Source organism: Cheilinus undulatus, linkage group 21, assembly GCF_018320785.1.
Source record: "Cheilinus undulatus linkage group 21, ASM1832078v1, whole genome shotgun sequence".
Lineage (NCBI taxonomy): Eukaryota > Metazoa > Chordata > Actinopteri > Labriformes > Labridae > Cheilinus > Cheilinus undulatus.
The window spans coordinates 34,311,201-34,335,399 of NC_054885.1; the positions used below are offsets into that span (position 1 = coordinate 34,311,201).

A 24,199-nucleotide genomic window follows, 5' to 3' on the forward strand; every position below is an offset into this window, starting at 1 on the left:
ACAGAAACAGCACATGGATTAACTGTAAAAAATGTCGACCGTACCTGCAGCACAAACTGGTCAGGCTCGCTGAGTTTGCTCGGGTCCTGTCTGTACTCTTCATACTTTTTCACTTCCTCTGCATCTGGAGCGTACAGCAGCAGCTGTTTGATGTGGGCCGGCTCCAGCCTATCAGTGGCCATGTTCATCAGCACCTGACGAAGCTCCCCAGGAGACAGCTTCAGGTGGGCTATCAGGATGGCTAAGGAGAAAACAATGCAACTATAATCAAACCAACTATTGTATAAAGAGTATATTTCTACTTCTTAGCAAAAAATGAGCTAATAAATGTGGGCCACCAGAAAAAAATACAAAAAAATACCACATAAAAACATAAATAAATACAGATTAATTTTAGGCTTACAGGCATTGTAGGCTTTCTTATGGGACAAAATTTCAATCACATCTTTCTTCTTGAAGGTTTCTGGTGGAGGCGGCTCCAGAGTAGGCACTTAAAATGATAAGAGTGTTAGTACATTTCATGATTAAATTACCTTACTGATCTAAATACACTATAAACAGAACAATAGAAAAAAATATATAATATATTTTTTTTTCTTAATAATAAAAAGGTATAAAAAGGTGTGCGCTTGTCGTACAGGTGACTTTATGACGAATGCAGATTTTTTTGTTTTGAGGGCATAGCAAGGGGCTGGCTGATGGGGCTTAAGCCCTAAATGTTTTCTTAGAAGCCCCGAATCTTTCTGGTTGGTTAAAAGTATGTTGCTTTTGAACATTATAATAGATAAATGCAAAAAGAAATAAGCAATAAACAGCTGGGCCTTGCTGTTTACAATATGGACATTTAATTCTTAAAGCAAAACTTGACAAAGTACAGTTTTTAGCATTTTTGTGAAAAAATCAACATCTGTAAATTTGTGCTACTTCTTGTGTTCAGTACCTGAAAATTCATAATTACAACTGTAAACTTTTACTCCAAACTCCTTCCCTACCTTTGCAATTTAACTAAAAAAAAAACACCAGACACTTTTAGGAGGGAGAAGTAAAAATGATTAAACTTCAGCACAGTGTGACATGATTTAAGAATTATAATGAAACTTTTAGTACAGTTAGATTAATAAAAATGGATATAAGCACTGAAGGATTTTTTTTAGGTTGAACTGCATCATTTTGCCCAAATAATAGATAGATTTATGTTATTTTCTTTTTTTTTTTGCATTTAAAATTGCATGAAAATAATTCATACAATTGCCTGATTAACATTTATATTTAACACATCTGGCTCAGCCAGTGTGTAGGGGTTACATTACGTTGTTTTCATAGCAATAAAAAATAGATATCCCAGTTTGGGTAAGAAGCAGTGTATGTAGTGCAGATTAAACAACTTATCTGTAATAACAGAAAAGTATCATCAGCAGTATCTATAAGGATTAGAACCATAAGGAGCATCATTAATAGTATTAACATCATTAAAAGTAATTATCCCTATCATTTGTCATTTAAATTACATATGAATGAGGCTTACTGAGAACCTTTATGTCAAGGTCTACAGTTAAACTTCCATATGAGGCACTACAGATAGTCTGGATGGCTGGTACTCACTAGAGCTCTTCTGTGTTCCAAAGTGCAGCTCCAGATCCAGGTACTTCACCATATCATGCAGTTTCTCATAGTCAGAATTTGCTCCCAGCTACCAAAGAAATAAAATTGATACAATATGAATAAAAATTCATGAGTATGGAATTATTTTCAGTTTGAAATTCTTGTTTATGACATATAAAACATTGTCAGAGACATCAAAGCTCACCTGTCCCCAGATAGTCCCCTCTGAGTTTTCCACTTGCTCCCAGCGTAACCTCTTCACACTCATGTGGTTGGAGTCCATCCTGGATAGCGATGGCCTCGGCAAGGGTGGAGGGGAGCAGGGTGGGGGTAGAGGTGGAGGTGGTGGTGGCTCCAGGTGCTCCGTTGGGTCAGACAGAGAGTGGGGGAGGGACTGCGGTTGGTTATGGGATTGCTTGTGGTGGGACTGACTTGGTGGCTGGTGTGCCGACTGAAGCAGGTGATGTGATGGCTGGGACTGCGGACGGGTGGTTTGGGTGGAGGACTGGACTTGATGTTGGGATTGGTGGTGCTGGGGTAAAGGCTGGAAAGTGGAGAGGGTAGGCTGGTGTGGCTGGAGCGGCTGAAAGGTGGAGAGAAGGGGCTGAGGTCTGTGGGGCTGCTGGGGAGGGTGGATGACGTGAATTTGATGTTGGTAGTCCTGCGGAGGAGGCTGTGGGGTCATATGGTGGATATGGTGGATCTGAGGGGTGCTGGAGTGGTGGTGGGTCTGCTGGATGGAGTGGGGCCTTTGGGGAGAGGGCTTTGTCGGCTGGGGGTGATGAGTTTGGTGGATCTGCTGCTCCTGGTGTCTTCCTTGCTGGGCTTGATGCTGACCCTTAAGACTTCTCCGACTCTGATGGGTGTGGCTGTCTCGGTTTAGCTGAACAGGAAGGGAGGCTGGATCTTGTGGGGCTTGGTGCAGAAGCTCTGTGGAAGAGTGATGGGGCTTGGGTTGGTGTATCTGATGGGTTTGATGGAGCAGCTCTGTTGAAGCATAGTGGGCTTGAGGTTTGTGCATTTGATGAAGCAGCTCAGTGGAGGAATGGTGCGGTTGTCCTCGATGCATTTGGTGAGCTTGATGGAGTAGTTCAGTCGAGGAGTGGTGAGACTGCATTTGCTGCATCTGTTGCATTTGTTGCATTTGCTGCAGAAGTTCTGTTGAGGAATAATGGGCTTTAGTTTTGTGCATTTGGTTGAGCATTTCTGATGAGGAGTAGTGGGAATGTCCATGCTGCATCTGCTGGAGTATCTCGGCAGATGAGTGGTGGCCTTGGGTTTGTTGCAACTGGTGGAGCATCTCAGCAGAAGAATGATGAACAGGGGGTTGGTGCATCTGATGGAGCATCTCTGCAGAAGAATGGTGGGGCTGGGATCTCATACCCTGATGGCTTTGGTAGATTCCTTCAGCATATTGGACTTGTTGGCTGGGGTGAGATGTTGGTTGGGGTGATGGCTGATGTGGGGACGGGGCTGAACGAGACTGGCGTCGGTGGTGATGACTCTGGTGGGCTTGTTGGCGCATCATCAACAGAGGATGGCTGGGATGGTGATGGTTGGAGTCTGGGGATGGGAGTGGCGGTAAGGACTGGTGAAGTTGCTGGAGCGGCAGAGGCGAGTGTGCTTTCTGCTGCGTTGGCTGGGTAGGCATCGAATGGTGGCTCTGGTAGATCTGTTGCATCTGCTGATCTTGATAGACCTGTTGCTCCTCGTAGGCCTGACGCTCCTCGTAAGCTTTGCGCTCTTCGTAGGCTTTCTGCTCCTGGTAGGCTTGAAGTTCCTCAAGAGCTTTTTGCTCTTTGTAGGCTTGGCGCTGTTCGAACACCTTTTGTTCTTGGTAGGCTTGGCGCTGTTCGTATGCTTGTCTTTCTTGAAATGCTTGCTGCTCCTGGTACATTTGTTGCTCTTCAAAAGCTTTTTGCTCCTCATATGCCTTCTGCTCTTCATATGCTTGTCTCTCTTTGAAAATTTTCTCCTGATATGCCTGCTGTTCCTGGAAAGCCTGCTGCTCTTGGAGAAGCTGTTGTTCTTCATAGGCTTTCTGTTCCTCATAGGCCTGCCTCTCCCTCTCCTTAAATGCTTGTTGCTCCTCATAGGCTTGTCTTTCCTGGTAGGCCTGTTGCTCTTGGAAGGCTTTCAGCTCTTGTATGGTGGCATGGACTTGAAGATCTTCCCTTGTGGGCAACGGTTTATGCAAAGAGTGGCGTTTAGGTGGTGGATTACTGCGAGGAGGAGGCGGAGGAGGGGGGCCAGATTTCCGGCGTATTGGCACATAGGCTCTAGGGGAATGCTCAGGGGTGTAGTTTAGGTTTTGCTGCTGCTGTTGTTGTTGCTGTTGGTGCTGAGACTGTGCAGGTGGTGGAGGTGGAGGCGGCGGATCGTTGAATTGCACAGGTGGGGGCGGTGGAGGAGTCATTGGAGGTGGAGGGATATGGTCAGAGGAGGAAGAGTAGGTAAGTGAGGATGCATTTTCTTCCCCACTGCTGCTTTGGACATCACTAGGACTGCTGAGCTCAGGGGCAACAAAGCCTCCATTTTCCTCTTCGTCCATCCCTAAGTCCTCTTCATTATCATCATCCTCCTCATCTGGGAAGGTCATCTGTACAACCTCCTGGCATTAACACCAAAAATTTTAGTTAAACCATCATTTTAACTCTTGTAAAAAAAAATGTTTTACTTTTACTTTTGTTTTACTTTTATTTGCCCATTTTCTCTATATGCCAACAGAAGTTTTGGCAAAATCCTTTAACCAAGCTATCTGACAGCAGTGCCGAGATGGAAAAGTGGCTTGTGGTGTGCCACTAAGTGAGCAGTGCCATGTGGCAGTAAGTATCCACATAGGCCATCAACTTTGTGGCCGAAGGCATACCATCAGGGGCAATACTAGATCTGATTTACTCAAAGGTCCCTATTATGCTATATTACCATCACATGTTGCTTTCCTTTCAGTTACAATTATTAAGTGACAATTATACCTTATCTACCTACTATTAAGGACCCTTAAGGAAATCTGGCAGTAAAGCTAGCTGTTCTGCAACCAAGATAAGCATTCAGTGTTTAGTGCTGCAGTGACTCTACCTCCTCATAGTCATTCTCTGGGGTCAGGAAGTCGTCAACGATTGCCACCCTCTGCCCCAGCTGCTCACTCAGCGCATCCAGAAAACGATCTGTGTCCTCTGAGCGTGGCGGTTTGGAGAAGGTGTAGCGCCGCTTGCTGCTTCGATGAGCGGGGGGACTGGACGGGTAGTCAGGGGGCTCTGGAGGCGATGGAGGGGGACTATCCAGGCTGATGTAAGGATTGGAATCTCCACTGGTCTGGCTTGTTAGGCCTGATGAATAAAACTGGGCTGCAGGGGGGCTTGGAAGGGGCTCTGGCCAGGATGTGGGAAGAGGGGGGCCTTTGCGGCTTCCTGAGATAGGAATGACAAAATTATGCAGTTGCATATTGTTATCTATGGTATATACATGCTTGTCCCTGAAGCATCATACAGCGCAAAAAAAAGTATTAATCCCCTTAGTTGGTTTACCCTTTTTAATTTTATAAATCAATCATGGTCAATATAATTTAGCATTTTTGAGAAAGACAAACCCTCTTTAATGTCAAAATGGAAACGGTTTTCTACAGAAGAAAGTTTTTTTGGTCTGATGAGGCCAAAATGGAGCTTTTTGGCCATCAGACAAGACATCAAAAACTGCACATAACCACAAACACACCATCCCAACTGTGAAGCACAGTTGTGGCAGCATCATGCTGTGGGGATGCTTTTCAGCAGCTGCCATGACATTGAAAAGTTTTTTGTTTTTTGGTCAAAAAAGCCATACTTTGACCATGATTGATTTATAAAACCAATAGAAGGGTAAAACATCCAAGGGGGTGAATACTTTTTATGTCAAGGATATCATTGACAGTCTCTGGTAAGTTGATTAAAGGAGTAGTTCTGTCTATCTAAAGTGGGGTAGTATGAGGTCACTTTAAAAATACTGTACTACACCATTAAGAAGTCTCCATGATCACACTAATAATTACTGAAAACATGTTTTCTTAACCAGAGTACTCTCCAGTTCCACTTCCACCATCACCATTTCCTCCTTATGAAGCTAAACTCTTCTGGCCTACATTAGACTACTTTTAATCAAACATGCAAACAGCCTAAGCAGTAATGAGGGTAAACAGTTCCTTCTTGTAAGACGACAGCTTGTTAAAATTCAAAATAACACCTTATATTTTGATGTCATTACACACCAAATGGATCACTGTATTCAAGAAAAATGAGTCTCAAAGGCTGAGAAGATTTAAAACAGTGGATTATTTTAAGACTCTTCTATCCTGTATATTTCAGTATAGCATGAAATAAAGAAAGAAAATCCTGTTAATGCCAAATTCAAGGATGTTGAGTGGAAGCAGAAATAGGTCTGCTACCTTGGGATTTATCAGTTTTGCACTACATTACTTTAAAACATTCTAGCTCACTCATATTATTCGACACATACACAACTGATAACCTGTGAAGTCATCTCAAACACTGTATATATAATAATTATAATTCTAGTTGCCTTTAGTAAATGTAAACTAGCAGCTACCTGTGTTAGCGTGTATTGTAGGGGAGGATGTGCGAGAGGGGGGCTCCAGATCCAGCAAACTCTCTGGGGCAGGAGGAGGACGGCTCTTCAGAGACTTGGACCTCTTGGCTGAATACATGTTTTCCAGTTCAGCGTACACAGCTGACAGCTTGTATAGTGGAAATGCAGAAAGAAACCAGAGTGAGACCTCCTGTCCTTATAATAATGAACCTGACATTTACAGATTTACTTCTCTTCTGCCTTGGTACGTACATTGGTGAGGTTGTTGGGAGTTTCTGGAAGAGAGGTACCATCGCCTGACTGTCTCTCTCCTGGAGCCAACCTCATCCCTACCTCCAGCACTGGCTCTGAACGAAGGCCTGTGATGATACACCTGTTAGCATGACTTGTATATGACAAAAGTCTGTTATGATGGACTAAAAAGGGGAAAAGTTCTGAGCTATATATCTCCAGATTAGGTCAGGTTTGTAGGGTCTTTTTGGGGGGTTTATTATAGACAAAATCAATTAAAGATGGCAAAGTTTGGGATATCTTTGGGCCAGTAATGCACCACGTTCATGAATGGGCTTTCTTCCTCTAAAATACAATCAAAGAGGCAAACTCAAGCACGGCTGCAATGAAGTCTACTTTGCTAGGCTGCAAACGTAGAAATATAAGTAATCCTAAAGGTTTAAATAATTCTACTTCTTCTTCATTAATCAGGTATAAAAATGAAGTATTGCCTGGTAAAAACATGGAAGGAAATAGGCCTATATTCAAGCTAATACGACATGTTTGGGTGCTGATGAGTTAGCAGCTTACATTAGCATTTAACCGCTTCTAAACTAAGAATACTGTAAGTCAGTGGGTTTGCAGGCAAGTAAAGTTGCTGTCTACTCGGGCTGCCCTATACAAGTGTAGAAGCACCTCCATAGCACTAGATGGTGATATATCCCCTTTCAGTTACTTACTATGTGGCTTTCTTCCTGTTGTCCTTCTAATAATTGCAAGCGGTACAATAGCTGTATGCCAAATGAGGAAACATGGGCATCTATCTATACTGCTGTTTTGGTACAAAGATGCACGCAATCCCACATGATTATTATGCCACTGTCTTGAATAAAAATTTGACTTCTTAGCATATCTGCTGTTTAATTCTGGGTTACACCCCGGCACTGAAATTGTCAAGCTTTCACAGAACACCTTGTCCAGTCTGATTCATCTGAGATTTATACATGAAAGGGTAAAACAATCTCCAACTGTCTAGGTGTGTTAGTTCAACATCAGTTTTAAGCTAGGTTTTAGTCAGAATTGAATGTTTACACCTATCAAAAGTCCAGTTTTAGTTTAACTAACAGTAAATTCCATTGCACACTGATTCTGTTTTTTGTCAGAAATTTTGGCACATTTAAGGATGCTTTTCATACACTGATGCAGAAACTTATGTCCAGCTTTTTGGTGGAACAAGTTGCTTTTTTTTTTTTTTTTTTTTTTGGTTTTTATTTACATCTATCCAAGTCTTTTAAATTGATGATTCAGAACAGCATCTGGGGCTTCCCATCTCACTCTCCCTTACACTGAAACCTCACTTTTCAGATGCAATAGTGTGCCAAGGAGTGAAAGAGCCTCCGAAAAATTTTCACTCTTTTTTTCCTCACAGTACAAACATTTTTGAAAAATTCTACCATTTTTTTTGGTTTGTGCTAATAAAATGCAATGGACTCTGTATGTAAGCTCTGAATGCGTGAAGTGTTTTTGTTTTTTATTATGGACCAAAAAAAAAAAAAAAAATCAGAAAAAATAATGTACTCAGTGTGCAATGACCTTTTCTCAACTAATTCTTATTTCAACCTACTGAAAAGAAGTAGGGGATACCTGCTACAAGTGTGTGTCTAAGTGCTCTGCTCAGGCTCCTTTACAATGATCCATCCTGTGTCTGCAAAAGCTAGTCTTGACTCCATAACTGACATATGTGAGTTTAGATTTGGTGGCTATTTGGTAACAGCTATGTGACGGTGTCCTGTGACAGTTTATGAGTAACAGATCTGTTAAACTGCTCTGGAATGCACATATTTTAGTTTGTGTATATTTTTACATTATATTTATATCATATTTTCAAATGAGGAGAAATTAGACTTTCCATTTCTGTGTTGCTTTTTAATTTGCTTTTTTTTACCCCTCTTTTTTGTCTTATGTTTGATACACCACAAGATGTATGAATGATCACAGGTATGTATATCTAATTAAGTCCTACTACTATCAGTTCTAATAATTAAATATTAATATGACACTTTATGTTGCTTTTTCTCGGTGGGCCAAACCCTTTACTGAATTGTAACTACCAAATTGCTAAAACTCAAGCCTAAAATCTCAGCCACAATTACAGTAAGCCAGAACTATGGGCATTTCCTAGTCTAGACATTAACGCTTTAAAATGCTAGCATTAAGCCAAAACTTGCATGCTAATGTAACTGCTGTTATTTGCTACATTCTTGTCTCTATGGTTAGAAAACGATATTAAATATGCTGTTTCATGTGGAAATAGGGCTAATTTCCCTTCTGATTAGTCAGACAGTATTGAAATTATATCAATAAGTCAGGTTCTCTATGCTGAAATGATCAGAAACCTAAAACAAACATACAAACAAAAAAAGCATTTGAGTTTCCCAGTGAGAGCGTTTTGGAGGAAAGGGGCCACAACGTGAAAACTGTTGATAAACGGGGTCTGTTTGGTATCGGCTTAACAACCAACACAATGACTTCTGCTGCAAGAAAAAAGTTTAACCGTCATTTGGTGTATGAAGAAAATAATGAGTTAAAAAACATGAAGTGTTCTTTAACCAGATGGACTTTAGAAAAAATGTGGATGCTTCAGAAACAGTGATGGTGACAATGATCAAAGGTGTCATGGTGGTCTTATCCTCTGCTTCTACTGATGATGATGACTATAATGAAGGTCTGTACCCATGCCCAAGTGTGTTCCAATGACCAGGTCATCAGAGCTACGTCCCCTCACACTGCTCCTGTACGTGGTCCCTGTCACCCTCATGGAGCTGCTACGTCGATGGGGCTCGGGGGCCACCTCAGGCTCTGGAGGAGGGGGAGGAGGAGGTGGTGGTGGTGGTACTGGAACACACACACACATCGGCGATGCAGAGTTGCTCTATGAAGGGCTGCTACACCTAAACTGATCTGGACTAGTAGTGTCTTTAATTTAGATCCCCATGACAGCTTTCATCTAAAACAAAAAACCACTTTGTGTCCACGCACGTGCACAATCTCAGAAGGCACATGCACCAAAATAAAAGAAAGGATAAAGGAGTGCACACACCTGGAGCTTTGAAACCAAGGAAGCGTGAGATCTTGCTCTGGCAGTGTTCCTGCTCCTCGTATGTTAGAAGTTGGTAGACAAACTGCCAGATCACCTGTTTGGCCGGAGTGTCGAGGACTGGGAACACATCCACGATCAGAGTGTCCACGTTCCTGTCACAAAGGTGAGGCAGCAGAGATCACCTAGCAGTCAACCAATTTTACACTAAAGCAAACTTACTGATCCTCAAGTCTAAAGCATTTAAAAATTGAATACTGTGTATCAGATTGGCCCAGATTTCCCCGATCCCTCCCTCACCTGTGCTGGAAGAAGTTCTCCAATGCCTTGCAGATGGTGTACCGCTCCTGGATGGTCAGCAGGTGCTCCAGCTGTTGTCCGAAGGTGCGGCCTTGAACCCGGATACTAGGGGGCAGGATCTCTGCCACCCACTGCAGGGAGCTGAGCACAGGGGAGCGGGCACGCTCTGTTGGAACGCCGCCACCTGCGAGGTCCTGCTCTGACATGGTGAAAGAAGGTGGACCATCCTCCACAACCAGAGTGGGCATGGCACCACTGCCCTGCAGCATGGACACTACCTTCTCATGGGACGAGGTCCTGGAGGGAGAAACATGGAAATGTAAGCACAAACATGCATCTACCTCTGATATTTACATTAACTTGCTATGCTGACTTCAGGTATAAATACCTATAAAATCAATGTATTTCGTTGGTTGATAAAAGTAAGAGTTTAACCTCATGTCCAGGCCGTTGAGAAACAGGATTCGGTCTCCTGGTTTCAGACCAGCTTTGTCTGCTGGGCTTCCTTCAGAAAACAGAGACAGGGGGAAAGAATTTACATGATATGACCAGTTTGCATTCAAAGGGCTTGTTTAGACCAAGGTATCACAAACTTTTTTCCTGGTGACCCACTTTTTACAAGGTACAAGCCATCGCGACCCAACAGTTTTGTTTTCCGTACATTATTGCTCATTGAGTCTGACTTCTGTACCATCCTCTGCATGTTGGTTGAGCTGATGGCTGTTGCTAGCTTGAGCCAAATTAATCCTGGACTCAGTCTGGTCCTGACCTGGCACTTTCTTTATTACAAGCCTGGGAGAGGCCACTCCACCTCCATCACATAGGCTGCCGTTGCATGCTTCTATTCTGGCTTAGTATCCCTACATGCTGTGTGCAGTGAAACTCCTGCCAAGAAGAATGTGCAAAATAGATTAGCCACAAGCTAAGATGCTTGAGCTGCATCTTTAACAGCTTTTCTCCCTCATTTTGTAATTAACATGGTTTTAAAGGACAAAGTGATTTAACCTTGCAGGCTACAGGTGATACTGAAATTATATCTTGGTTTAAGATGACAGTTTATGAAGGAGTCCTGACATCTTTTTTGCAGACAACTTCTTAAAGCTTGCTTCCTCTGTCAAAGATCAGTACCAGCTCCTGTTTGAGAGATGGTTTCCCATTTTTAATTTTTGTTGTTGCTTTAAAGATGTAAAAAAAGGCAAAATAACACCAAATGAAGAGCCATTTAAGAGCCAAAAGACTTGCACTCTTCACTTTGCAGCAGCAGATCACATCAGATGACAGTTTTGTCTTTAATGTGTGCCACTAGTCGTTGCATCTACACAATCAAACCAGTAAAGACACCCCAGACCACCTGCATGCACTCTTAACTACTGAATATCAAACCATTTCCTGCACATATAGAGTTGCGCCCACACAAAGCATCAAGGTTTACCACTCAGTATCCGAATGCCCATATCAGACATGAAACCCTCTTATTGCATTGTCTAAATGGGGCAAAGGAGTCCGAAATATAATGACACATGACGCTCTGCAGAGATTTTAAAAACGTTTTTTTGTTCTGACAGTGTTATGCAATGTCAGACTACTCACATATGACAACAGTTTAATCATTTACACACAACAAGCGTGTGCTTATGTAACATCACATAAACTTACACTGTTTCTGGACCCTTACTTTAACCCCTATCACTGACCGCCTCTCTGCTCCTTATTCATTGGGGTCATGACTTTTCCTCTTTGAAAGGTTAAGTCAGAAAAATAATCCAAATATTTTATGTGCACAAACATTTCTAACTTACCAGGGATGATGGAGTCGATCCAGACTGGAGCGTGGCCCCTGAGAGTGAAACCAAAGCTCATGTTGCCCTTACATACTCGGACCGTCCTGAAAAGACAAAGAGCTTTGATTAACTCATGATCAAACACTGGTTTGTTAAGGCATGGATGTATTATGAAATACTCTCCATTTCTTTATAAAGCCATGTGTTATTGTCAAATTTAAGTTATAAAAAGGGCTTATTATTTACTAATGGATTTTACAGACTTTATAAATCTGTTTTAACTTATAAGTAAATCTGCATAGAAGATGTTGGATTTTGTGTTTTGTGGCTGTGCAAACATGTAGAGTTGATGTAAATAAAGGTAGACAGACAGTCAGCTGTGTGCTGGCCTTGGCAGTATAACCCAGCAGTTCTCAACTGGTCTTGACCCACAACCAACTCCATGTCCCAACTTTTTTTAGAATTGGGGATCTTGAGCAGTTACCTTGCGATTGTGTGGAAACCAGCTTGTTTATCCAAAGATAAAAGAGATATGCTAGTTGAAATCTTGTTAAACATCAAAATTTACCCATATATTGCAGAAAAAAAGAAAAAAAAAGGATTTATGCCCAATTAGAGCTTTTTTCTCGAAATAATTTTCGGCCCACAGAAAAAGCTCCATGACCCACTTTTTGGGTCCTAACTCAATAGTTGAGAGCCACTGGTTCTTACAACTTTAGTTATCTTTGGCTTGGTGCACGCTGTGGTTGTTGAAATCTGCTCCAAACATTGCCAGGAAGTAAACAATGCTATATTTGATAGATTCTCCTGCTCATCCTGAAAAAGAATAACTGCAGACTACCTGCTCCTTCCTATATTCAGCACACTGCTATAAATTCACATCCTGCATTAACAAGCTTGCTTAAACACGGACAGTGAATCCCAAGAGAGCCTTAAAACATCCTCATAAGGCAGAGCCGTAGAGGAGACAGGCAGCCTCCAGGGGCAAATTATTACAACTATTTAAGGAGCCAGTGACAGGATGTTTATAATCACAGCGTCAGTGTGTTCCTCATGTGTCTGTTAATTCTGTTAAATGTGATCGGGATTTCTCGTATCCAGGCAGAGTAAAACTGTCATCATTTGATAAAGACATGACGGATGACAGCATGACAGCGCAAAGGGGAGCAAAAGAGCAGGCATGACAGTCTAAATAGGTTTATGTTCCCAGTGGTTTTCCTGCTGAAGGGTCTTTTCTTCTCTTAGCTTGTACTCCTCTTTAACCACGTAGATTCCCCGTGTACACGAGACGGCCTGTCACAGCAGCTCTCATAAACTGATCAGACATCAGGAGGGAGATGTTTTTAGGTAACGGGTTTTTTTACAACCCAAAACTGACATGAAGAGTGCACCTGATGGGAAACAGTCAGGAGCTAAATAACAGGATGAGAGCATAAAACCCTGTGATACAAGCTCTCACTGTCTGCAGTTTAACTGTATTTTTTATTTAGTAGGTGTGCCTCAGATAGTAGGTATACATCTGAAATTACTGTTGGTTTTTGAGAAACCTATTTTTAAAGTTATAAGCAGGCTAAAGTAGCATTGAAAGAGATTTTGATCCTCCAAAAAGTCCCAGTGAAGGACCCCTGACCTCAACAGCAACGTCCAAGCCCCTCAGAAAGCCCTAAAATGACTTGACAATGACAGAGGCTACTTATAGTGAGGTAAATCCCTAAGAAAATATTGAAACAATCAATTAGTGGATTACTTTGGGCTAAAATGACATGGAAAAGATAAAAATGTACCAGTTGTAGCAGAAAAACAGATATTACTCAATTAATGAGTATGCACCTGCAGAGACATGTACAACCCTAATTCCAAAAAAGTTGGGACACAGTGTAAAATGTAAATAAAACAATGCATCAATTTTCAAATCTCATAAACCCTTATTTTATTCACATAAACAACACGTGGGATGTTGAAACTGAGACACATTTTGTGAAAATTAGTAGCTCATTTTCAATTTGATGGCAGCAACACATCTCAAAAAAGTTGAGACTGTGCTGTAAAAGGCTGGAAAAGTAAGTGGTGCGAATGAAAAACGGCTGTAGGAGCCTTTTGCAACTAGTTGAGTTAACTGATAACAGGTCAGTACCATGACTGGGTATAAAAGAAGCATTTTAGAGAGGGAGAGTCTCTTAGAAGAAAAGTTGGAGAGACCATTCTTTGAAAAATTGCACCTAAAAATTGTAGACCAATTATACAAAATATTCAACTTTGAATATCTACCATCTACAGTCCACGATATAATCAAAAGATTCAGAGAATCTGGAGAAATCTCTGCGAGCAAGGGACATGGTCGAAGCTCAGCATTGGATGCTTAGGATCTTCAGGCCCTCAGGCAACACTGCATTAAAAACAGGCATGATTCTCTCCTGGAAATCAATGCATGTGCTCAGGAACACTTCCAGCATTTGTTGTCTGTCAATACAGTGCAAAAGAAGAAGCCATACGTGAACACGACCTAGAAACTGCGCCATCTTCTCGGGGCAAAAGCTCATCTAAAATTGAGTAAGGCAAAATGGAAAACTGTTCTGTGGTCAGATCAAATCAAAACTTGAGCGTTTTTTTGGAATTCACGGATACCGTGTCCTGCAGACTAGAGAGGAGAGGGCAGCTTGTTATCAGTCATGGTTCAAAAGCCTGCATCTCTGATGGTATGGGCCGATGGGGCAGCTTACACATCTGAAAATGAACTATTAATGCTGAAAAGTAGAAAGAGGGCTCCCATCCAGATGTCTGTCACAGGGAAAGCTTTGCATACTTCAGAGAGACAATACAAAACCACATCCATCACAACAGCATGGCTTCACAATTGAAGAGTCCGGTTGCTGAACTGCCCACAGTCCAACAGAAAACATTTGCTGCATCATAAAAAGAAAAATCTGCAAGGAGACCACAGACAGTTCAGCAGTTAGAATCCTACATCAGACAAAAATGGGACAACATTCCTCTCCCAAAACTCCAACAGCTGGTCCCCTCACTTTCCAGACATTTAGACTGTTGTTAAAGGAAAGAGGATACCACACAATGGTGAACACGGCCCTGTCCCAACTTTTTTGAGATGTGTTGCTGCCATCAAATTCAAAATGAGCTAATATTTTTAATGAAACGGTAAAAAGTCTCAGTTTCAACATCTGATATGTTGTTTATTTTCTATTGTGACCTTATGATATAAGGTTTTTGCAATTAAATTGGCATTGAAAGAGTTCAATATTTAGTATATATATATATATATAGATATATATATATATCTATATATATATATATATATATATGATCAGGTCCAATCTTGATAAAGAAAATAAATGCAACAAAAGTATAAAAGTAAGTTAAACAAAAAATTAGAATATATTTATTCTTATTTGTGTATGCAACAATTTCTTCAACACTACCTGAGGGTTAATTTAAATGTCACTTGAGTAACTGTACTCAAACTTAATTACAACTTCCTGTATCCAGTCTTTTAGCTGACCCAGAACTTTTTAAACTTTTATCATCAAATCAACATTTAACCTACCTGCAGTTGGTGGAGTTGCCGCTGGAGTGCCCAGCTATGAGCGAGGTGGTCTTCCGCATGCCGCGTGCTGGGAGGGCCCCGCCTTCCTCTGCGTGGGTGCGTGGCACTGAGCTAGCACGAGTGGAGACGAGGAGGCGCTCGGGATGGTCCTCGCTCCTGCTGCGGCGGAACTGGCTACGGCTGGGGTCGCTGAAGCTCCGCCCTTTGATCCTGCTCATCAGACTCTGGGAAACCACCTCGTCAAAACGCTCCCGGTGCTTCTTGGGAATGAAGATCCTGGCAAACATTGTGAGAAATCAGACATCCAGGTCCAGTCTAGTCAGGGGAAAGAGCACCAAGGCTTAACTGAAACAACAACTGAATCACATGAGCAGCAAAATCCAGACAAATTCCAAAATTCCTTATCCTAATCTCTCAAAGCTTGCATAGTCCAAGTATCCAAGAAAAACAGAGGGATTCTGGTTCTGTGTTTTGTTCCAGCTCCTGGTTAATTGGCTCAGAAGTAGCTCAGTCCATGCCGTCTCATGGGACGGCTGAGGCAGGTAGCAGGGACAGATCCTGCATTAGAGAGGAGCTTTGTATGTGTAGTCCTGTCATATTCACAGCTGCAGGTACAAGTGCTCAGCATCAGTGACAGCTCACAGCTAAATATGAAAAAAGAAGAGGGAACCACCTCTGGGAGAAAGTGCTCCACTCCCCCTACTAGTGCTATTTTCCCCTCCCATAATCAACTACCAATGCCTTTTCTTCTTAAAGGAAGATAACCTCCTCTAAGTTGTGGGTTTGTGGTGTTATGAGCCCACATTCCTCAGCCTGTTTTGTATTTTTTATAAATATTCTGTCACTTAAATGGAGATTGGAGGGAGAACATGTGTCAGCTTCTTCAAATCCTGCATCAAATGTTTAAAAGAAGTCTTGTTTTTAGATGGTAACTGCTTTTTTATGCAGCGCTTTCTCCTGCAAGATCAACCACAGCACAAAGTTATAAAGAAAGCTGCCTTTTGCACTCAAACCTGACTTCTATTTTTGATAGCTTAAGATGTCTTCTCCAATTAAGCTCCCTTGTAGACCTTCTGTCTGCTGTATACAGCTTAGATTGGGCCAATTATCTGCAAAAAGAAGGCGATTACATAACATACCAACAAAAATGACCCAGTAATGAAGACACATTGCCAGTAATTGCATTTTTAAGTGCTTCATGGTGTTTTTCTCTTAAGTATATAGGACATCCCTCCTGCTTTAAAGCAAACCTTTATCTCACAGTCGTGCACACACCTCCTGATTTGTCCCCTTCCTCCTCTGCATATCTTCCACCAACAAAACATAGCTGCCTCCATTCTCAACACAAGCCTCTCTCAATCTCTGTCTGCATCGTAAATCTCCTGGGTGTTTCCACTGAGCAGAGGAGAAAAGAGTGCTTTTGTTTTTCTGAGAGAGAGCCCCAGCTCCTGTGTGCATCCACATCCACAGCACTGCTCCTTACTCAAACACTGCGGTGGAGGAGATGGCTTAGATGTGTGCTTTTGTTTTTCAAAGGTGTCACGGTCCCTCTGCAGGTACATTTGGGAACACTGTTAAGAAGCAATGCTTGGATAGTTCACCAAAAACAGGAGTTTGAATTATGAAGGATGCATGAGCTGGGCTGCCTCAATACTAATGTTTTATTGTCAAGAGTTAAAGGACGCTAAGAGATGCATCCATCCAGTGGTGTAATGCAGTATATACCAAGTAAACCCACTTATTCTTCAGTCCCCATAGAGCAGGGGTCATCAGCTACATTTGTACAAGGGCCAGCTTATGTCTATGAGACACTGTGAGGGCTGGCCCACTCAATGAACTAAATAAAAGAAACGTTTTTGTCACACAGTTGAACCGCTATACTGCAGCCAGCCACAAGGGGGCGGTTGAGACATTTAAGCCACATATTTCTGGGGCTGCCATGTAGTTTGATATGAATATGCTGTGTCCTCATTGGTGAAAAACACATGAAGGAAAAAGATATTTTGTTTTAATTCTCAGGCAGTGAAAAATAAACTCTCAACCACCCGAACTGTGAAATTTACACAGAAAATCTGCTGCTTTAATCAAGAATGGACTTATGAGTAAGTTGCATCTTATGTTCTAATTATGGTTAATAATAGTTGGATTTTTGTAAAGCTGATCAAACATGAAGCCAATCTTTAAAAAATGTTTCAATCTCATTTATATTTGGAGTTACTTGTATATTTGTAAGGATTAAAAAAGGAAAGAAAGAAAAGATACCCTAAATACAGCAATATTTTCTTTCCTCAGCACTTTTTCTGAATTTATAAAAACCTGTGGGGGGCCTGATGTGGCCCCCAGGCCTCCAGTTGATGATCATCATTCCACCTTTTAAATCTGATGAGATGGCTAAGGCAACAAAAGGTTGTTCTGGGGGCGCGCAGATGGCCTAGTGGTCTAAGGCGTGACCCATGTATGTGGGCGGCCCGGGTTTGGTTCCGGCCTGTGGCCCTTTGCCGCATGTCTCTCCCCACTCTCGTCCCATTTCTGACTCTATCCACTGTCCTCCTCTGTTTAATAGAGGCACTAAAAAGCCCGAAAATAAATAAAAAAAAAAAACAGTGCGTTCGGATTACATGTGTGTGTTGCTTTGCGATGCATTACCCCAAATATACAGTGCATTCAGACCTCCCTAACTACTTCCAATTTTGTCATGTTGCAGCCTGATGATACAGTTGAAAAAAAAATTATTCTCCATGATCTACACTCAGTACCACATCAAGACAAAGTGAAAAAAGAATTTTGAAAAATTGCAAAAAAAAAAAAAGTAAACATTACACTGAAACATTTAGACACTTTGCAAAACCACTTGAAATTTTGTAGATGCTTCAAAAATTTTCTTCTGTACTGAAGGTTCCCAAGAGCACAGTGACCTCAAGAATTCTCACATGAAGTCTGGCACAACCAGGACTCTTCTAAGAGCTGGTCACCCGGCCAATCTGAGCAATCAGGGGAGAAAGACCTTAGTAGGAGAGACTACCATGAAGCTGATGGTTACTCTGACTGAGCTCCAGAGATCCTGTGTGCAGATAAGACAAAGTTCCAGAAGGACAACCATCACTGGAGCCACCCACTGATCTGGGCTTTATGGCAGAGTGACAAGATGGAAGTCTCTCCTCAGTGCAGCAGAATTTTTTGCAGCCTTCACAGATCTTTGCTTTGCACCATACTGTCTCATGGCTTGGTTTTTGCTCTGATATTCATTATCAGCTGTGAGGCCTTCAAATCATGTCCCATCAGTTTAATTTACCACAGCTGGACTCCAATCAAGGTGTAGAAACATCCCAGCAACAATAAAGAGAAATGGGAGGAACCTGAGCTAAATTTCAATTTGTCATTATGGGGTACTGAAAGTAACCTGACACACCAGTGTCATCTGGGAAACCTTCAATACTAAGTGTTTGGGAAAGGGCAGAGGCTTTGAAAAAACTCTGAGTGTGATTGAATGAACGTGCTGTCTGTCACATCTTTAAGGGCCTATCAGAGCAACAAAACAGGTGATGTAGCTGTGACCGAGCTGCGCATGCGCAGCTACCGAGGAATAACGCGAAACATGACGACTGTAGACATGCCAGTACACGGCTTTTGTCGTTTTTGAAAAGAAAACTGTTCTTTGTTCTTCTTTTAACGAAGAAATGTCGTCAAGTTCTGATAGAGTTCTTCTGCCATAATTGCACCAGTCTCTTGTCGCTGCTTCCTTATGTCAGGACTCCGCCGCGCCTGAAAATACTGCCCCTCGTTGCTGATTGGTCCTGTCACTTTCTAACCGGGCCCAAACGGTTCAGATTGGAACTTTGCAAGATGGATTCACTGGTGAGAAACAAGGAAATGGGCGTATCCATCTGCTTTGCAAGGCAATACTGAGAGTAGATTAATGGAACAAAAGCATTTTTTGATGGAAGCATCAGGCTACAACATAAAAAATTAAAAATAGTGAAGGGGCTCTGAATACTCTCTAAATGCACTAAATTTAAAAGCCATACTACACTGAGCCAGCAAACTTTAAGATAATCTGTGTAGTGTCAACAGAGATACACTTTGTTTTATCAAAACTAACTAAAGCCATCAGTAATGAAGATATTTTTTTTTAGTACAGGCCTGGATTTGGTTGTTTCCAGAAGTTGGTTTTGTTATTCTGCTGCTTTGCTATTTTAGCACCAGACTTCAACAAAGGCCTTACATTCAGCTTTAAACAGATTGTTAAAAGCAGATTTTCAGCTTTGCATTTTGTGGGTCAGTATGTTTGTTCCATTGTAGCAGGACACACTTGAATCTGATTTATGAAAAATATTAATTTTGTGATTGTAACAAACAAAACTCAGTCTACAGAAACAGTATGTCTGTCTAATGCTCCATGCTGAATTACAGTGGGCATACTTGTGTTTTTTCCACTTGATTAAAGCAGCAATATTGAATATAAAATTAAAATGTTTTAATTAAGTCAATTTAAGACCATAAGACTTTATGTATTGCCTTTTTGTACAACAGATTGTGTATGGATGTGTGTCATCCTGTCTTATTGTCATTTTGCTCCCCATCTGTCTGAACAGTTGACTTGTGAGGGAAACAGTAAGGGCTTAACTATATTTAGGGATTGCTGTTCTGACTGCTTCTTCTTTAAGTAAGGCACAAGTATCTTGTGTTTACTTCATATATTACTCTTTTATTTATTTAAAAAACAATCATGGTTAGTATAATTTGGCTTTCTGACAAAACAATTACAAAAATAACTATTCAATGTCAGAGTGAAAACAGATGTCTTCAAAGTTATGTCAATTTAACAATAATATGTCAAGTAAAATGTCTAGTTAACCAGTATTCATCGCTACCATTACACCATGAAGACAAAAGAACACTCCAAGCAACTCAGAGAAAAGATTACTGAAAAGTGGACACAAAAAGAAATTCCAAGGCACTCAACATCCCCTGGAGTTCATTGAATATGGCACATGTGTAAATCTGCCTAGATCAGACTGTCCTCAACACACTTGACTGACCGTGCAAGAAGGAGACTAGTGAGAGAGGCCACCAAGACACCTATGACTAGTCTGAAGGAGTTACAAGCTTCAGCAGCTGAGATGGGAGAGACTCTGCAGACAACAACTGTTGGCAGGGTTCTTCACCAGTCAAAGCTTTATGGGAGAGTGGACAAGAGGAATCCACAATTGAAGAAAACTTATTAAATCTGGACTAGAGTTCACCAAAGGGCATGCTGGAGACTCCATGGTCAAGTGGAAGAAAGTTCTTTGCTCTGATGAGACCAAAATGGAGCTTTTTGGCCATCATAAAAGATGTAACACACCATTCCCCAGTGTGAAGCACGGTGGTGGGAGCATCATGCTGTTAGGATGCTTCTCAGCAGCTAGCCCTGGAAGGTTTGCAAAGGTGGGGGGTAAAATGAATGTGTCAAAATATAGGAAAACCCTGGAGGACAATCTGACTTAGTCTGCAAGAGACCTACAGCTTGGGAAGATTTATTTTACAGCAAGACAATGATTGAAGAAAACAGAGAAAGCTACACTGAAGTGGTATAAAGACAACAATGTGAATGTTCTGGAGTGGCTGAATCAAAGCCCAGACCTCAATCCAAGAGAGAATTTGTGGCTGGACTTGAAAAGGGCTGATCCCTGTGCAACCTGACAGAGCTTGAGCAGAACAAACAATAAGGAGGAAAAAGTCAATTGGGTATAAATACATGCAAAAGTATGTATGAGTTTGTTGAGAATAGGCAGATGAGCATCTGTTCATTAAAAAAAATTAGAAAGTGCATGTTAGGTCTCCAACTTCTGTCAATATTTGAAGGATAAGGACTTCTAAAGATGTCATTTTATCTGCTTATATGGAGAGATCTGTTTAAGTGAAGGTGAAGGAGAAGAGCAAAAGTAGGTGACAGTGATTAAATGCAGGATGTATTTATGCACCAAAAAGTCATCACTTTCCCCGAGGGCTGCAATGTGTTCATGTTTGAAGCCAAGCTGCTCTGAACAGAGATCTCGAGTTGTTTTTTGTTTAGAAAGAAGAGCGATGACGACAATAGTTTGAGACTTAACATGACAACAGTATGCTGAAGAAAGAAATCCATCTGAGTGCAGTAAACTTTGCTGATGGGGAGATAGAGCGAGTGACAGAAGAAGAGAGAGAAACAAGTCGGTTAAAGATGCTCTGACAGGCAGACAAGCTGCCAGAAGCAATAAGTTGTTGTGGAGTAAAGCCCAGAAAGTATAAAGAGAGATGCTTTGACAATAGCAGTGGCATATGACGAACTTAAAACAAGAGAGAAAGTGGAGAACTGGAGCTCTTTCTAGGCCAGGGTCACGTAACTATTGGGAATGAAGCAGTTTCGTCTGTGCACACAGGCTATGTAGGCCACAGAACTTTACCACACCACTCTCATACATCACCGTGTTTGCTCCAACAAATGGTAAAGAGGGAACACTACACAGAATGGGGGCATTTAGTTATATTTATATGCAGGACCTGGGTGCATTTGTTTCATAATATTAAATGCGTTATATGATGCAATTCAAACTTAAATGTAGCAGATATCAAATTTATTCTAAGTAAATATATCACTGAGAACCGGCCTCCTACAAAGAGTGGCATAAAGACTCTCTGGGTTTGTTGTTCTCAGCTCTTTGTTCACACAGAAAGAGCAGCCCTTCCCTCAACTTGTTTTTATGAGTCTTTGAGGCTTAAACATGCTTTATATGTGGTATTTTTTGCTTGAACCCCTCATTGTCCTGCTGTTAGCCCTGCCACCATGTGAAACCAGAATGATGGCTCTCACTGATGGCACAATGTTGAACCAATGGGCTTTCTAAACCAAAGTCAATGTTTCATTAATTCAAAATACTTCAAAGACATGAGAGCCAAATCAACTTTGGGCTGCATATCTGAATGAGGTGAGTCTTACAAATGGAAGCTCTCAGTCAGGATACAGAGGGAGGGTTGGGGGAGGAGGGGGAACAGTGAGCTGATTGAAGAGAAATTGGGGGTAAAATGCAAAATCTGCCAAACGTCTTCTCTGACAGTTGCTTACCTAACCTACAGCCATGACTTTCCACTAACTTTTAACACCATTGTGTCATGTTTAAGAGCTTGTTCTGAGATTTAAAGTTTGTCTGTATGAAGCCTTTATTAATAACAAGTTTACTATGCAAATGCCACCACTGACATATGCATGGAAATACAATGCACAGTCTTTGTAGGAATACGGGGTGTTGTATGTTACATAAATATTCACCCCCTCAAGTCAGTATTTAGTAAAGTCACCTTTGGCTGCAATCACAGCACTGAGTCTGTGTGGATAGGTCTCAATCAGGCTGGCACATCTGGACACTACAACTTTACTCCATTCTTCTTTGAAAACTGCTCAAGCTCTGTCAGGTTGAAGATGGACTCTGGTGTGATCAGCCCTTATTAAGTCAAGCTACAAGTTCTCTACTGGATTGAGGCCTGGGCTTTGACTGTATCAGTTTGTGTTAAATAAATCTTAAAGGAATTGTTTGGCACTTTTGATTTGGTGTTGTATGAGTTACTCAAGCTTAGAGACTCTGCAGATAACAACTGTTGGCTGGGTGAGTGGCAAAGAAAAAGTCCCTGATAATGAACACTCCTTAAATCTGGACTACAGTTCACAAAATGGCCTGTGGGAGACTCCATGGTCAAAAGGAAGAAAGTTCTTTGGTCTCATGAGACCAAAATGGAGCTTTTGATCTTCAGACAAGACATCAAACGCACCATCCCCACTGTGAAGCACGGTGGTGGCAGCATCATGCTGTGGGGATGCTTCTCAGCAGCCAATAGAGGGTAAAATGAATGTGCAAAATATAGAAAAATCCTGGAGGATAATCTTATTCAGTCTGCAAGAGGACTATGACTTCGGAGAAGAGTTATTTTTCAGCAAGACAATGACCCAAAGCATACAGTGAAAGCTACACAGAAAGACAACAAGGTGAATGTTCTGGAGTGGCTGAGTCAAAGCCTAGACCTAAATCCAGTACAGAATTAATGGCTGGACTTGAAAAGGGCTGTTCATGCAAGATCCCTGTGCAACCTGACAGAGGGTGAGCAGTTTTGCAAAGAAGAATGGTGTAAAATTTCAGTGTCCAGGTGTGTAAGCCTGTTTGAGACCTATCCACACAGACTCAGTGTTGTGACTGGAGCCAGAAATGACTCTAAATACTGACTTGAAGGTGGTGAATATTTTTGCAATCCTTTGCAGTACTCAAGAACCTGTATCCAAGTAAATACAGCTTTTTAGTACCTCATCACACACGTTACAGAACCAAGAATTGCAATTGTGCATCACATTTTCATCTCATACTGTGTGGGCCCAAGAAAAAAAGTGGCCAAAGTCCAAAATAGTGAAGTCAGGATTTTAAGATTTAGTTGCTGATTGCCTATATTGAGGCCTTCAGAATTCACTGCATGTTCTCTGAACAATTTCCTGTATTTTTTCCAAAAAAGACACTTTTTTCCAATATAATTCAGCCCTGTTTCCCACAATAAAGTTGGATGTAGGCCTTTAGGATGCCCTCAATTACAATGAGGGCGAAAGGAGTCTATAATTAGGTCTAAAGGAGGGGTGGATCAAGGACGCTGCTCACAGAGGGATGAATGACAATTGCAATCAGCTGGGAAACTCATGGCAAGAACAATTATTATCAGACCCACTTCTGATCAGCTAGTCTGACAGCTGGGACGGTTATGAATATGCAAACAGGAAGCAGAGCAAATGGGTGAAATAAAAGCTTTAGAAGTCAGAACATAAGAAAAATCAGCAGTAGTAGAAGTAAAAATCAACCAGTTACCTCCTCTCGCTGGATGAAATTAGAAGAGATTTTTGCTTCTCTCCTGCTGGTAGAAGAGTAAAAACATCACTACGAACATGGATATCAAACACAGACAGCAGCTGCAGTATTTCAGCAGCTTCAGACACAAGTCAGCACAAACAACACAAACAACCCTGCTGAGCTGATGAAAGGAAAAGTCCCCTACCGAAAGTGTCTGGAAAGGCTCCTATCC

The 24,199-nt window shown here is 41.5% G+C and overlaps 1 protein-coding gene across 1 annotated transcript in view; it reads right to left on the minus strand.

The window, feature by feature from the left end:
- The window catches only part of grid2ipa (glutamate receptor, ionotropic, delta 2 (Grid2) interacting protein, a), a 58,113-nt gene that overhangs the window by 6,796 nt on the left and 27,118 nt on the right, over window positions 1–24,199 (minus strand). The window contains exons 5-17 of the mRNA XM_041817072.1: window positions 15,131–15,406; window positions 11,590–11,675; window positions 10,226–10,295; window positions 9,791–10,087; window positions 9,494–9,645; window positions 6,436–6,542; window positions 6,184–6,331; window positions 4,681–5,012; window positions 3,982–4,201; window positions 1,808–2,046; window positions 1,603–1,690; window positions 404–490; window positions 45–241 (exon numbers count right to left, since the gene is read on the minus strand). Coding sequence (XP_041673006.1) covers window positions 45–241; window positions 404–490; window positions 1,603–1,690; window positions 1,808–2,046; window positions 3,982–4,201; window positions 4,681–5,012; window positions 6,184–6,331; window positions 6,436–6,542; window positions 9,494–9,645; window positions 9,791–10,087; window positions 10,226–10,295; window positions 11,590–11,675; window positions 15,131–15,406 — 2,299 coding nt within the window. The remainder of the gene's footprint in view (window positions 1–44; window positions 242–403; window positions 491–1,602; window positions 1,691–1,807; window positions 2,047–3,981; window positions 4,202–4,680; window positions 5,013–6,183; window positions 6,332–6,435; window positions 6,543–9,493; window positions 9,646–9,790; window positions 10,088–10,225; window positions 10,296–11,589; window positions 11,676–15,130; window positions 15,407–24,199) is intronic.